The 15,672-nt window shown below is 39.0% G+C and overlaps 1 protein-coding gene across 7 annotated transcripts in view; it reads right to left on the reverse strand.

The window, feature by feature from the left end:
* rab27b (RAB27B, member RAS oncogene family) overlaps window positions 1-15,672 on the reverse strand; it is an 82,573-nt gene that overhangs the window by 10,723 nt on the left and 56,178 nt on the right. For all 7 annotated transcript variants that reach the window (XM_088355865.1, XM_088355864.1, XM_088355866.1 and 4 more), the window contains one exon: window positions 3,890-4,061. In XM_088355865.1, coding sequence (XP_088211991.1) covers window positions 3,890-4,042 — 153 coding nt within the window. In that variant the 5' untranslated portion in view covers window positions 4,043-4,061. The remainder of the gene's footprint in view (window positions 1-3,889; window positions 4,062-15,672) is intronic.

The raw sequence follows: 15,672 nt of genomic DNA on the forward strand, positions 1-15,672 counted from the left end.
CACAAGGAAGAATACAAACTACGGAGACTCAACGTAAAAAGACCGGACCCTTTAACTTAAAAGGACAGTGGCTCAAACACCAAAAATTAGCGACCTCTTCTTCTTTGCTAAACACTAGCTTCGTCTTTTTGCACAAAAATCTGCAATGGGCTTCTTGTACATCAAAAACGATCTAGTTTTTATTTGTATTGTTTTCCAAGCCAGAAATGTATTCTTGTTACCCAATATTAGCACAAGTTAGCATACTGTAGTTTGCATCAAAACTAGCATTGCCTATGTCTTTGCTAAAGGCTAGTTAGCATAAACTTCGACAGCGCCAAAAGTTGTCTTTTCCACGAATTTAAATGCATTTTTACTTAAAGGGACAGGTGTATTATTTGACCTCTAGACATTGCTGTATTGTTTAGTGCAACTGAAAGAAATGTTAAAAGGCACAAGAAATAAAACAAAATACAACGACTCAAAGTAATCAAACCAGACCATTTATTTTCTAAATTTTTTGCCCGGCCCTTTTGCGAAGTTTTTTGGGGGAGTACTTGTGGGTACAAGATGGCAGATAAATGTTTAGGTGATACTCATGTTATCTAAAACAAATGCAATTTTTTCAACCCACGAGTATTTAAAAAAACAATCACATTTGTGTGATGGTTCATGTATTTTATATATATATATATTTTTTCCAGTCAATATATATATATATATATATATATGTACCAGCTCAGTAGCCTAGATGGTAAGGCGCCCGCTTTGAGACTGGGAGGTTCGGGTTCGCGCCCCGGCCGAGTCATTCCTAAGACTTAAAAAGTGGTCGGCGGCGCCCTCTCTTGGCTGCGGCTGCATCGGGTCAGGTGCAATCGACATTTCGTTCTGTGTACATTGTTACACAGAATGACAATACAAGGAAATTATTATATATATATATATATATATATATATATATATATATATATATATTAATGTTTGTTACCACTAGGAGGTGCTAAACAACACCCATTAAACTGTTATTTGGTGGCAGAAACCTCAAACAATCATTCCACACCCAAACTGCAAGTTTGAGACTGTTAGAGATTGGGGGTTCACACCTTTGGCCGGAGAATGCCAACTGGACCATGCCCCAGCAGATCTGAAGCCCTTTTCAGATCGAGTTTTTTTACATCATGTGTTTTCAGATTATTGACCAATTCAAGATGGATACAACAAATCCCGTTTTGTGTGTGTGTGTCTGTATGTGACTTGTGGGCTAGGTTTTGTGTTAAGGCATCCCCAATAAATAGAACAAACCATCTTCCCTACATTTCCTTCCCCTCCCGCGGTCTCTGATTGGCTAAGCAACCGGGAGCACAGCCACTAAAGCAGGAACAATAGAGCAAATAGCTCTGCTCACTAGCCTCGACATGCCTGTGTCAGTGATATAAAAGCATGTTTGCGATTAAGAGAAAGTGTAAAAAGGTGTAGTTAAATTCTTTCAGAAAGAAAGTTCAGATGGAGACTGATATTAGCTCTTATCATAACATTAGTACATGTGTGTTTGTGGGATCTCTAGACGCGTTTTAAGGGATGGGCAGGGCACCCGTATGAGGCGGCAGGGGTAAGCCAGTGAAAGCTGTCAGGCCCTGCTGTTGAACAGAAGAGTGTGTTTTATCACCCTGACCCGAGTGACCCGGCCGCTTTCTTGTGTCCCGTTTCATCTGTAAGGACGAAAGCATCACTTTTCACATAGGGTTCTGTTCCCCATTAAAAAAAAAGCTTACTGTATATTGTTTGAATTATGTTGGCAAACACATTGACTAATTTATCCTCTAGAAGGGCGTTACAGACCGTTTCAGATGTCATCACAGTGATTTGTATTTAGAGCACATATGTTTTGGAAAACTGTACCATAGTTGGGGGTGCAGTCACACCATTAATAAACCATTAAACTCCAGCCTGAACAACTGGCATCCTTGTAAAATTCCATTAAATTGAAAAAAATAACTTTTAGAACCGCTTTCTTGTATCCCGTTTCCTCTGTAGGGACGAAAGCATCACTTTTCACATAGGGTTCTGTTCCCCATCAAAAAAATGTTTACTGTATATTGTTTGAATTATGTTGGCAAACACATTGACTAATTTATCCTCTAGAAGGGCGTTACAGACTGTTTCAGATGTCATCACAGCGATTTGTATTTAGAGCACATATGTTGTGGAAAACTGTACCATAGATGGGGGTGCAGTCACACCATTAATAAACCATTAAACTCCAGCCCGAACAATGGCATCCTTGTAAAATTACATTAGATTGAAAAAAATAACTTTTAGAACATGGAATGTTGAAAAACCTAACCTTGACTAAAAAGTGTGTTTTTTAGCATACTAGATGCAAACAATAGTTTTATAACAGCAACCTCAGTATCTATAGAAAGACGTGTTGAGTATTTAAAGGGCTGGGAACCGGCAGCGTTCCCATGTCGGTCTTCCAAATTAGAACAGAAACAAACTCCCCCATGTAATCTGTTTACCATGCACTATTCTTAAAGACAGAAATTGAAGAACAGCAGCCGCCCAAAAAGAAAATCAAAGGATGGCTTTGGTTTTTGGGACCCACCATCTATAATCTTTCCCAAGACAACCGTGAAAGCTCTGCCATATTTACTAAGGAAATTAAACTGCAGATAAAGCTCATTTATGAGGATCCCAAAATGAAAAATCAATATAGTCAAAAGGTTAGTGAGATATCGTTCACATCAGTTTTATTAAGAAGCCTTTAAATCTCGAGTCTATAAGTCGTGGCCTGTGGGATGATAGTTAATGTGTATTATTTAGTGCCCCCTAGTGGGAAAACATTTATTTAAAAAAAAACATTAAGAGAGAAAATCAGCACAAATAATGTGCATAAACCTTGAAAATGTAAATGGGCATGTTTTAAAATACTTGTAAGTGGAGTAATTAGGATGTATTTTACCTAACATAAGGCTCACGCCTAAAGAGAGCTACCTCAAATATCTTTTTTCTTGTTTTTTCCATTTCTTTTTTTTGCCTTTTTTTCAATTTGTTTTTTTACTTTTTACTTTTTAAAATTCTATTTTATGTTGATTTTTCTCCTTTTCATTTTTTTTCCTTTTTCACTGTTTCATTTTCTTTCTCTTTCCTTTTTATTTTTTCTTTCTGTTCTTTTCTCTTTGCTTTTGTCTCTTTCATTCATCCATTATCTGTGCCGGTTATTTTCACTAGGGGGTGCTGGATCCCATCCCAGCCATCCTGGGCAGTGGACACCCTGAACTGGTTGTGGGGGAAACCAGAGTAACCAGAGGAAACTCACACATGCACGGGGAGAACATGCAAACTCCCCCCAAGAAGGCTGCGGTAGCTGGACTTGAACCCTGGATCTCCACACTGTGGGGCTCTGCGCTGACCATCCAGCTGCCGTGCCGCCTTTTCTATTTCAATTTTTTTGTATCATCTTTTATCTTCTTCTTTGCAAAAGGCCAGGCAAAAAACAAAAATGTTGCGTTTTGGTCCCAAAGTCTCCATAGTTTTTTTTTCTAACTTATGCTTTTTAGCTCTCCTTTTCGGTTGTTACTCGTTTTATTTTTATTTTACTTTAATTCTTAATGTTTTGTTTTTGTAGCAAATGTTTAAAAGTATCTTTGAGAACAGTCGAATGTTTTCTTAATCAGCTTTTTGTCACGGAAAACCCATTTTGGCCCAACCTCAACCAGACCCTAGCTCTGGCGGCCCCAAAGTCATTTAGAGTTTAAGACCCCTGCTTTAAACGTTAACTTTATAACTTCATCAGATTTGTAAAAAGAGAATGGGTAAAACCCAATTTGTGGCATGATTGAAATCCAGTAAAATGACGGACAGAGACACAGATGAGCACCAAAGCCGTTTTCAATGGCGGAAACCTTACCACGCGTTTTTCCCTGAAGTCGATGCCGACTGTGGTGATGAACTTGGGGTTGAACTTGTTGTCTGTGTACCGGTACAGAAACGTTGTTTTTCCCACGCCGGAGTCTCCCAGGGCAAGGAGCTTTATCAGGTAGTCATAATCCCCATCAGTCATAGTGATGACCAATAGAAACCTGCACAGGACACACACAGAGAGAGGAATGAAGTGTATTTAAGATCATTCTCTTTTCTGTCACTGCCTTCAGGGTTTAAGGTGGGAATGTTCAGACATACTATCATATGACTCCAATTCACTCCACATTTATTAGAGGGAAGGTCGATTCACAGGGAAAACTTACAATCACACGGAGATTCTCATTTTCTAACAATCCCCTAAAACTGTGTTTTTAATAAGGCCTTTACACAGTAAAGTAAAGTTTAAGTAAAGTTCACTGCCATAGTCTAGCATTAATACACATGTTCTAAATTGGAATAGCTCAGGTTTGGTACACCTTTTTTGTGGCCAAATTCAACTCCGTTTAAAGGGCTTTCAAAGCCAATTTTCCAATTCCTCCCATTCCATTAAAACAAGAAGTCCTCTGTAACTTGTGTATTTTGCAGAGCCACTCATATATCTGCGATACATTTACAAATTTGTTTTTGGGAAGAATCTCTCTCTGCTAGGAGTTAGGTAAAAATGTATCTCACATTTTCAGTTGCTGGAGGTTCTTCCCATTGCATTTTACCACTGGAAACGATACCTTCATTTTTTTGCATGGCCAATAATAAATATCCATAAGTGGTACATAATCCTTGCACTTTTTCCATAGTGCCTTTTTTTAGTCAAGTCATTTTTATTTGTATAGCCCTTAATAACAAAGAGTCTCAAAGGGCTTCACAGGTTATTAGACAGACTATTATTACACCATCCCCTGATCTGGAACCAACATGAGGGCAAGGAAAAACCTCAACATGAGGAAAATGAAGAAACCTTGAGAAGGGACCGCACATGTTTAGCTGTAACATGTACATGTCACATAGGGGGCGATAATGCTTTATAGGACAATGTCGTACAAACCAATGCCAGATGCTGTTAATCATGAGGGACGAAGAAATGCAATGTCAAAACCTAGAACTGAGAACAGCGCCTGCGTCATTTTAAGCAGACTTTAGAAAAATGGCAACTTTTTTAAGCATTTACAAGCCTTTCACCCAGACTTCAAGCACTTTTCAAGCTTCGAAAAACCAAACACCTGTATAGACGCTGTGAATTTGAAACTTTTAACTTCACTGGCCTACGCTATTTTTGTTTATCGTCATTTCAATCTGGACTTTCCAAAGAATGTCCAGGGTCAACATCTGAAGGACAGACTTTTCTCCCTCTGTGTGTTTGAATCAAAACCAGACAGGTAAAAACAGACGCTTGAGTGAGCAGTTTGAGGTATTACAATAAAATAGATTGAATAAATAAAGAAAACGGAATACTGTAGACGTGTGAGTACACAACAAGCCTAAAATGGTTTCAAGAGTTACTACAAAATGGCTGACAATCATTTATATGTTCCAAAAGGGGCGTAACACAGAAGTTAGTGGAAAATTTCCAAAGCACCAGCTTCACACCTTTCCTTTGTCCCGTCTTGACTCCTACAGTATGCTTAAGGAAGACTCAAGGCCTCCCTCCCAAACAGCAAATCCGAAAACCACTGTGTAGCCAATAGATAAATGGATATACAGAGAGCCCTTTGCCAATCCCCAATTCTTTTTTTACATAATGTGTCTCTCGTTTTATGTTTATTGTTTGGTAATTTAATTCTAACATGTATTTGTTTCATGTTCAAATGCTCTTTTATGATTATTTAAAAAAAATACTCTGAATAGATTAGTGCATTTACGTTCATAATGCTTCTCTATGAAGTTTTCAGGTTACGAAGCTAATCCGAGAAGGGATGCCTTCCGTAAGTAGAGGTACAACTGCAGTTGTTATTTTGTTTGTCAAATACTCTCACTCGGTGATAACATCATCTCGAGTTAAGTTTGGGTGGTTTTGGTTCCCCAATAACTGCGAAAACCTGTCTATGTATTGTGGCAAAAAGTGAAAAGACAAGTAAATAAGAACATTTAAGGTCTTGGGCCCGGGCCCTAACCTGGGCCGGGTATAAAATGTCAATCAATAAGTCGGGCCGGGCTTCTCTCTCGCCGTCTTTTGTGGAGGATATGCACAAAATGCTCGTTGTTCAGAATGACATAAACGCATACATTTAGTGTTTGCATGCATGTGTGTGCAAACAATTATGATTATATGTTGTTTTACAATGCACAAAAATGGTAAAAACATATCTTGTGCCAATTTTGGGTTTCTCTCTCTTTTGGTGAAAAGGTGCAAAAATGTGTATAAATATATTTAACAATATATTTCACCTTGTGAATTATATTAGGTTTTAAAAATTGACTGTAGCTAAAAGTTATTGCATTAATTTTCATTGCAATGTTGTTACAATATTCTTTATTGCATTATTTTAATTATTATAACTTAGGCCGTATTTTCTGAGCATTACGTTGTAATTATTTTCTTTTGTCCTTCCAACCTGATAGTCTTGTCGTTTTTCTCTTCAAAGTCTTCATATTTCATGTTTCACCCAGGAGTGTGATGCCTAATCTTGTTGGATACAATGTTTCACAACGTTGACATCAATGACAGTTAGAGGTAAGATCTTAGGCCCGGACCCGGCCCCAAATGGTGGCCGGTTTTACTCAATCATTTAAGTCGGGCCGGGCTTCTCTCTTCCCGTTTTTTTTTCCTGCATAGATAATATGCACAGCATGCACTTACTTTTTACTAAATTGTTTATCATTGGTAGTTAATATTTGGATGGCTGCTTTTTACTTCTACTTGAGGAATGTTTTTTATGAATTTACAGTACCTTTACTTGAGTAACACACTTTAGAGCTGCAATTCCGCGACAAAGGTATATTATTCAGATAACTATCATAGAGAACATGCTTACCAAACTATCAGTTTAACCATAAATCACTAAATCCAAATAAATGTTCATCCTCAGTGCCACTTCTTCCTTCCACCTCTACGTCCCTTACGTCAGACATCATTACCCCTTCTCGCCAATAGCTTAAAAGCTTTACAAACTTTCTGCTTTTCAGCTAACTGTTTAACTATTTGCATCTTGTAATCTGCAGAAGGTGTTTCTTTTCTGCCACCAAGTTTCATTTCGCTGTACTTCGGTAATATGTGCGCGTCAGCGCTGTAGTTTTCATTCCGGCGCTACACTTTGAAGTGCACACTTGATTTGAGGGACTCCGCCCTAATAAAAGTCTAAGCACGTATGTTGGCGCCAAAGCGCATACAGCTTTTGCTTAACCTTAGGCTGGGTCCCTCAAATCAAGTTAATCGGTCAGGTTCAGGCTTATATACCAGCAGGCTGAGTTCGGCTGGATTTTTAGGCCCAAATCTTACCTCTAATGACAATAAAGACAATTATAATTCTATTTATTGTCCCTCATGTGGATTAACTAGAGTATGAAAACACTTATCATACTACAAAAATATGAAATTTACAATTGATGCAGTTTATGTATGTTTATTTTTTTATACATGGTCATTAAAATAATATCTAACAAGACCCAGCATTCATAACAGGCACGCTCCACAGGCTGTGCAATTGGGCAAATGGTTCAAAGGGGTGTGTTCAGAAAAATAAAATAGAACCAATCTCTAAATTCATCAATTCTGGGGAACATAAAAAAAAAATCTGGTGTAAATCGGGTGGCGCCTATTTAAGGAAGATGAAGCATTTGAACATGCATTTGACGAAATGGGTCATTCAAGACACTGTTCTGAAGAACCGCGTTCTTTGATTAAAAAGTTGATTGGGGAGGGAAGAACCTAATAAAAATTTGCCAAAATGTTTTCCCGTTTAGCTAAAATGATCTCATCTCATCTCATCTCATCAGCCGTACCGCTTATCCTCATTAGGGTCGCGGGGGGGTTGGAGCCCATCCCAGCCATCTCCAATGCCTTAAAATGGGTAGAAAAACCAGAGCCATGTGGTAAAAAACAGAAGACAACTATTAAACGAAATGGCAAAGGTTCAGCCGGGGTAGTAGCTCAGGAGGTAGAGCGCTCGTCTTGGGATCAAGGGATCCCAATTCGAATCCCGGCTTGTCAGTGTTACATGTCAAAGTCTCCTTGGGTAAGACACTGAACCCCTAATACCCCCAATAAGCAGGTTAGCGTCTTACATGGCTGCAATACAAGGCCGCTATTGGGAAATGTGAAGCACACTGTAAAGCGCTTTGGGAAGTCATTGACTTGAAAAGCGCTATATAAATGCAGATCATTTAATTTCATTTCCGCCAATGATCAGCTCCAGGACGATCAAATGTAGTCTGCAGTTACCCGTTAGTGTTGTGACAGTAAAACGTATGTGTGAAGCAAATTTATTTAAAAAAAGGCATGTGCAGAAGAGGTTACAATTTGCTGAAGAACACATTAAAATGGCATAAAGAAAAATGGAGGAACATTGTGTGGACTGATGAAAGTAAAACTGTCCTTTTCAGGTCCAGGGGCCACAATCCACCCCCAAACTCTGAATTCAAACCTCAGTACACATTGAAGACAGTGAAGCATGGTGGTGCAAGTATCATGGGCTGGGCATGTTTCTCCGACTCTGGTGTTGGGCCCATTTATCACATACCAAGTAAATATACTAAAACTATTCTGGTTAGTCACATTATACTGCTATTATTTCAAACAGCACAGCATACATATATAAAAAAAAAAACATAGACATCATTATTGTCTGTGGAGTCAACATAGACCTTGGCTCAACATAATCTGGTCATAATTATTAAAGATGTTCATTATTTCAAGAATAAAATCAGGACGAGGGCAATCTGATTATGGAGTCCATCAAGGCTTGCTTGCATACTTGCGGTAAAATGGACAGATCAAATATTCAACTCAATAAATAAATCTGGTTTGAAATTCCAAATCCAAGCATGGGTCACATGGGACATCTGGGGGTAAAAAGCAAGAAGGAAAAAAATGCAATGGCAAAAAAAAAGGAATAATGGTGGTGTAATTGTGGCCTTTGCAGTCTTTTGAGACATTTTCTGATTAAGGGTTATACGAATAAATGTGAATTGATTTGAAAGAAAAAAAAGGAACAAAAGTAAACTTGTCTGAGATTTTGCTGCTACACCGTGCTACATGGGACACAGGGTTTTGTTTAAATTAGACACCAGTGCCATCTAGTAGTCAAATATTACACACTGGGGCTTTAAGCTTGACTAGAGGTAAGATCGGGCCTAAAACATACAGCCTGAACCTGCCCGCGGGTATTGCAATTCAGCCCAGCCAGAGCCCGACAAATTAACTTTTGAGGGACCAAGCCCAAAGCAAACCCGAAACTTCATATTTTATTTGTGAACAATCAGGACAAGGGTGATTTTGGCCAAACCAGACACACCTCAATCGCCTATCCCACGCCCCTTTGTGGCCGCTAAATTCTGGGCTGGGTACAGGCTCCGGGCCCAATATTCTACATCAATGCCAGACTTTCTTAAATCTCTATTTATTTTTTGTGGTTGATAGATCATTTTTACTTGGCCAATTTCTAGAGGCTCACATACTGAAAATGTGTAAGCACCCCTGCTATAAAGGATTAATAATACCTTAAAAAAAAAATTCCCCTACCATTTGCTGCAGGAGTATGTATTGCTGCTGATCGGTAAACAAGAACAGACATATGCAAAAAACAGAGCATGAATGCAATGTGTTCTTGATATAAACGTTAGTTAAATATCTGTCAAACCTGGGCAAGAGTAAAGTGGAGGGGTGAATGGGAAATGTGGGCCAAGCCTGATGATGCTGTAAGCAATACTGTAATGTGGTGCATTGCTGAATTATGAGTACTTGGGTATTTCATCTAAGTGAGCTGACAATACATGACATTTACAGCATCGTCCTAAGAGGAAGCCCTAAATTCACCAGCTCCTTTGTAACACAAATACAATATTTACAGAAATACTGCTGCATAGGTCGCGTTACTCTGAGCAAAAGTAGTCTCGAGAGCGCGCTAAATCTTTCGTCTCAATAACAAGGAAGAACAAAACCATAAAGCACCAGCGAGATATTAAAAATGCATGAAGAATCAAACACAACAGGGGAGAAAGGAAACGCGCTGCGCTGTAGATGCAGACGCAGCATGCGGCTCAACGGACAAGTCATGCAAAGACCCTCTGCTTGTCAAGAGAAGCTGTCAAAGAAACAAAGGCAAATGAAACAAGTAGATCTCATATTTCTGACTAATTATATACAGTGTATAGAAGTCTATTTCATAGTTCAATTTTCCTTGGTGTATTGCAACTATATTTAATATAATAATGTTAATGTGACAAACAAATTTGAAGCAAAATATCTTAAAGCCAATTATATTTTTTAATGAAGGACTACATCCATTAAGCAGCAGTTCAGTTTCAGGCGCATTACTAAAAAAACAGTTATTAGTTACATTTGCTAGTTTATTAATTTAAAAAGTTATTAAGTTACCCCCTCAGTTTACTGACACAACGTAGCACCTTACTCTGAAAGTAACGATCTCGGTAGAAATTACTAATATATATGTACACACTCACATTTAGGCAGACACTCTAAAACCGAAACAAAATAGTCACATACGAAAATAAATAGAAGTGTGCACACAACCCCTGGAAGCACTAAACCCTTCATATTTCTTGGCTTGTGCAATCTTGAGAGCTTGCAAACAAACACTTAGCTGAGACACTCCATATCCCTTTTGTCTACAGGCTTCAAACCACTCCAAAATCTCAATTTCTGGGTACTGTCCAAGACATTTTATTTTTTTCCAGGTATTGTGGATTGCAAAAATGATTTCAAACATAAAAAGATCAACATCCATCCTCTTTTGCCGTAAATTCTGTGATCAGGTTTGCCCGATTGATTTCTGGTTGGTTTGTTGTTCTTCGTAAGGCACACACACCCTCCCCACGTGCTGCCTAACATTCGCGACTGGTGACACAGAACCATATACACGCATCTTAGGGGAACCCCTGATTTTACATTTTATTTTATTGTTGTAAATTTGTCTCGTATAAATGGTTGGGAGAATATCTTCATAAAGAGAAATTTAGCATCTTGTACTCTGTAGATAAATACAACCCCAATAATCATACCCACCAGTCACAGAATTTTGCTAGCTGTTCGTTACAGTACTCATTACCAAGAATTCGCATTTCAGGAAAGCGTCCCAACTCTGATATGATATATTTTTTTAAATAATGGATAGATAGATGGATACTTTATTCATCCCCGAAGGGAAATTCACATTTCCAGCAGCATCCCTGAGCTGAGAACAATACAATAATAAAACAAAAGGAATACAATATACAAATACCCAGTGTGACGTGCAAATGCCCACTGTAGCGTGTTATATAGAATAACTAAATAGTGCTACACAGAATACATATTGCAATAAGATTCGGTAATATGCAATGTAGGTGGTGTGGTTTACTGTGGGCTTTTACTCTGCCGGGTAGAGTTAAAGAGCCTCATGGCATGAGGAAGAAAAGATCTCTTCAGTCTGTCCGTAGTACAAGACAGTGAAACTGCTCTTCTGTCTGGAAATAATGCTGTGTAGTGGATGCGATGGATTGTCCATGATTGACCGCAGCTTTTCCAGTGTCTCTCAGCTACTGTTGTTAGGCTGTCCAGCTCTTTGCCCACAACAGAGCTTGCTTTCCTAGCCAGTTTATTGAGACGAGAGGCATCCTTCTTCTTGACGCTGCCTCCCCAACACGCTGTCGCATAGAAGAGGGCGCTTGCCACTACTGTCTCATAGAATATTTTCAGGAGCTTTTTGCAAATTTTGAAGGAGGCCAGCCTTCTGAGGAAGTAAAGTCGGCTTTGCCCTTTCCTACATAGAGCTTCTGTGTTGGCAGTCCAGTCCAGTTTGTTGTCCAGCTGCACACCCAGGTATTTGTAGGTCTGGACAAATTCTACACATTCTCCTTTGATGGTTACAGGAACCGGGTGAGTTCTGGTTCTCCTGAAGTCCACCACCATCTCCCTGGTCTTGGTGGTGTTCAGGTGCAGGTGGTTTGCGTCGCTCCATCGGACAAAGTCCTGAATCAATTTCCTGTACTCCTCCTGCCCATTTCTGATACATCCCACGATCGCAGTGTCGTCGGCAAACTTTTGCACATGGCAGGACTCAGAGTTGTACTTAAAGTCCGATGTATATAGAGTGCCATCTATACATACTGGACTGTCTCAGAAAATTAGAATATTGTGATAAAGTTCTTTATTTTCTGTAATGCAATTAAAAAAACAAAAATGTCATACATTCTGGATTCATTACACGTCAACTGAACTATTTCAAGCCTTTTATTATTTGAATATTGCTGATTTTGGCTTACAGCTGAAAAAAACTCAAAAATCCTATCTCAAAATATTAGAATACTTCCTCAGACCAAGTAAAAAAAATAATTTTATAACAGCAAAACTAAATCAAACATTTGAAAATGTCCATTGATGCACTCAGTACTTGGTTGGGAATCCTTTTGCACGGATTACTGCATCAATCCGGCGTGGCATGGAGGCAATCAGCCTGTGGCATGGCTGAGGTGTTATTGATGCCCAGGATGCTTCGATAGCGGCCTTCAGCTCATTTGCATTTGTAGGTCTGGTGTCTTTCATCTTCTTCTTAACTATACCCCACAAATTCTCGATGGGGTTCAGGTCAGGGGAATTAGCAGGCCAATCAAGGACAGTGATGCCATGGTCAGTGCAGCAGTTACTGGTGGTTTTGGCACCGTGGGCAGGTGCCAGATCATGCTGGAAAATGAAATACTCATCTCCATAGAGCTTTTCAGCAGATGGAAGCGTGTAGTGTTCTAAAATCTCTTGGTACACAGTTGCATTTACTCTGGACTTGATGAAACACAGTGGACCAACACCAGCAGCTGACATGGCTCCCCAAACCATTGCTGACTGTGGGAACTTCACACTGGATTTCAAGCAACTTGGATTTTGCTCTTCTCCAGCCTTTCTCCAGACTCTGGCGCCTTGACTTCCAAATGAAATGCAAAACTTGCTTTCGTCTGAAAAGATGACTTTGGACCACTCTGCAACTGTCCAGTGCTTCTTTTCCATAGCCCAAGTCAGACGCTTCTTCCGTTGTCTTGAGTTCAGAAGTGGCTTGACCATGGGAATACGGCTATTGTAGCCCATTTCCCGGACACGTCTGTGAACTGTGGCTTTTGATACCTGGACTCCAGCTTCAGCCCACTGTCTTTGAAGCTCCCTCAAATTCTGGAAGCGGCTCTTCTTCACAATTTTGTTATGGCTGCGGTCATCTCTCTTGGTTGTGCAGCGTTTCCGGCCACATTTTTCCCTTCCAACAGACTTTTTGTGGATATGCTTTGAAACTGCACTCTGTGAACAGCCTACTCTTTGAGAAATTTCTTTTTGTGTCTTACCCTCCTGATGGAGGGTATCAATGATGGTCCTCTGGACAGCAGTCAGATCAGCAGTGATTTAGTTTACTGAACCAAGCTGAGTGTTTTTAAGGCTCAGGAAACCCTCGCAAGGTGTTTCGAGTTAATTAGATGATTCAGGTGATTAGTTGAATAGCCTACTTGTATACTTTTTCATGATATTCTAATATTTTGAGATAGGATTTTTGAGTTTTCTTAAGCTGTAAGCCAAATTCAGCAATATTAAAATAATAAAAGGGTTGAAATAGTTCAGTTGATGTGTAATGAATCCAGAATGTATGACATTTTTGTTTTTTAATTGCATTACAGAAAATAAAGAAGTTTATCACAATATTCTAATTTTCTGAGACAGTCCAGTATAGTGCTGTAAAAAACGTGTTTGGCCCATTCTTGATTTCTGTGTTTTTTGCATATTTATCACTCACAAACACAGAAACCAAATTCAATATCACAACACAAAATCTGGCCCTATGTGAAAAAGTAATTTACCTCCTGAACCTATTTGAAAGTTGACAGTAACCAGAAATAAGATGTTCACGATAATTTGTAATGAGTCTTTCATCACGCTGTGGAGGATTTTCAGCCCACTCATCTTTGCAAAATGGTTTCAAATCTGCCCTATTGGAGGGTTTTCCAGCCTTAACAGTCCATCACTCCAGATTATTCACTTTGGGTTTTTCGAGCCATTGAGAGATGGACTTGCTGGTGTATTTTGGATCGCTGCCAAAGGTGGCCTAACTTGCTTTTAGGTTCAAAGGGAATTACTTTTTCACATAGGTTTTGATTTTATTGTGCCTAAATAAATTGAATCAATGTATTTTGTATTTCCTTGTGATAGTAAAATTGGTTTGATGATCTGAAACCTTTGTGAGTGATAAATGTGCAAAAAACACAGAAATCAGAAGGGTAGGGCAAATACTAGTGTACTCAAACCAATCTGAAAACTGACTTTCGATTGCTTCAATCAGAGCCCAGGAAACTGAACAAATAGTTTACACAAGGGACTTACAAATAACCCCGTATAAATGCAGTTAGCAATGAATCAGATCAGAGTAGGACACGCACGAGCGCAGTCATTAAGCAAATACACGTCATTCCCAGATTTAACTTTTGACGTTTTTAAAAAAAAAATGAGGATTTCATTTATATCACTTGCCGAAATCAACAAAAATGGAGCTTGTTTGCTCAAAAATTTCTCCGTTGCAGCATCCCAGCTGTCTACAAGTTGTGCTCGTACATGACTTGCATTAAATATGTAGGGATACAAAAGTGGCATTTTCGCCATGGGGTAAGAAATCTACAGATACAAAAGAGGCTTTTTATGCAAATAAGCAGTTAGCGTGTATCATTTTTCTCTGTACTACAAGCCCACAGTGCTTAGGGGCATGAGAGTATCCCGGATGAGGAAAATTGCTGTGCACAGTAACAGCAATGTGCACAAGGGATTGTGCAACACTATGATATAATCTAAGTATATACTGTTCATACTTCGAGGAAATTCACTTCATACACGTGGTTATGGGATGGATTGAACACGTAAATCGAGGCAATACTGTATTGATATAAGGGATTGGTGACTACTAATAACGGTAGTCCTGATTTCAGCCTTTTTTTAAGGTATCCGTTCTAGCGTAGTAATCAGGAACGTGAAAATTTAAGAAATGTAAATTGTCTTTGATTAAATGCTATATCATAAAATCTGTTACTATTTGACGAATAATATTGGTCAGGAAATACATCTTTTTGCATGCAGGCATGACGAGATTATGCAAATTCCACATGGAGTGCACGCTGCAACTGTTTATAGTATTACAATTGCAGTGACGATATGAGAAATTAGATTGGCCTATATTACCTTTTCCCCTCATGTATTGTTAAGGTATTTGATTGTAGATACCAAAAATAAAAACTTTAATTTGTTTTTTTCCCCCTGGACCGGCCCCTTTGCCACTTTGATGAACCCAATGCGGCCCGCCACTCAAAAGGTTTGCCCACTCTTGGCTTAGTCAACTGTTCAGTATTTAAACACACACAGGATTTAGGATACCCATTCAAACAGACTGAGAAAACAGATTACATTTTTCACTTAAATCAGGACTGATATATTGTTGAGGTCCTATAATTGCCCCTAAACTAAGCAGACACTTTGTGAGGACTCCACTGAAGGTCTTTGATGAAGGCACCGTTTAGTTTCCCAAAGACAATAATCAATAACTGCTAAGAAGGATGAAGATTGACACTAATTGACATTATTTTGTTAGGAGGTCCTCCGGG

Source organism: Urocampus carinirostris, chromosome 16 (genome assembly GCF_059441175.1).
Source record: "Urocampus carinirostris isolate Australia breed hairy pipefish chromosome 16, RoL_Ucar_1.0, whole genome shotgun sequence".
Classification (NCBI taxonomy): Eukaryota; Metazoa; Chordata; class Actinopteri; order Syngnathiformes; family Syngnathidae; genus Urocampus; species Urocampus carinirostris.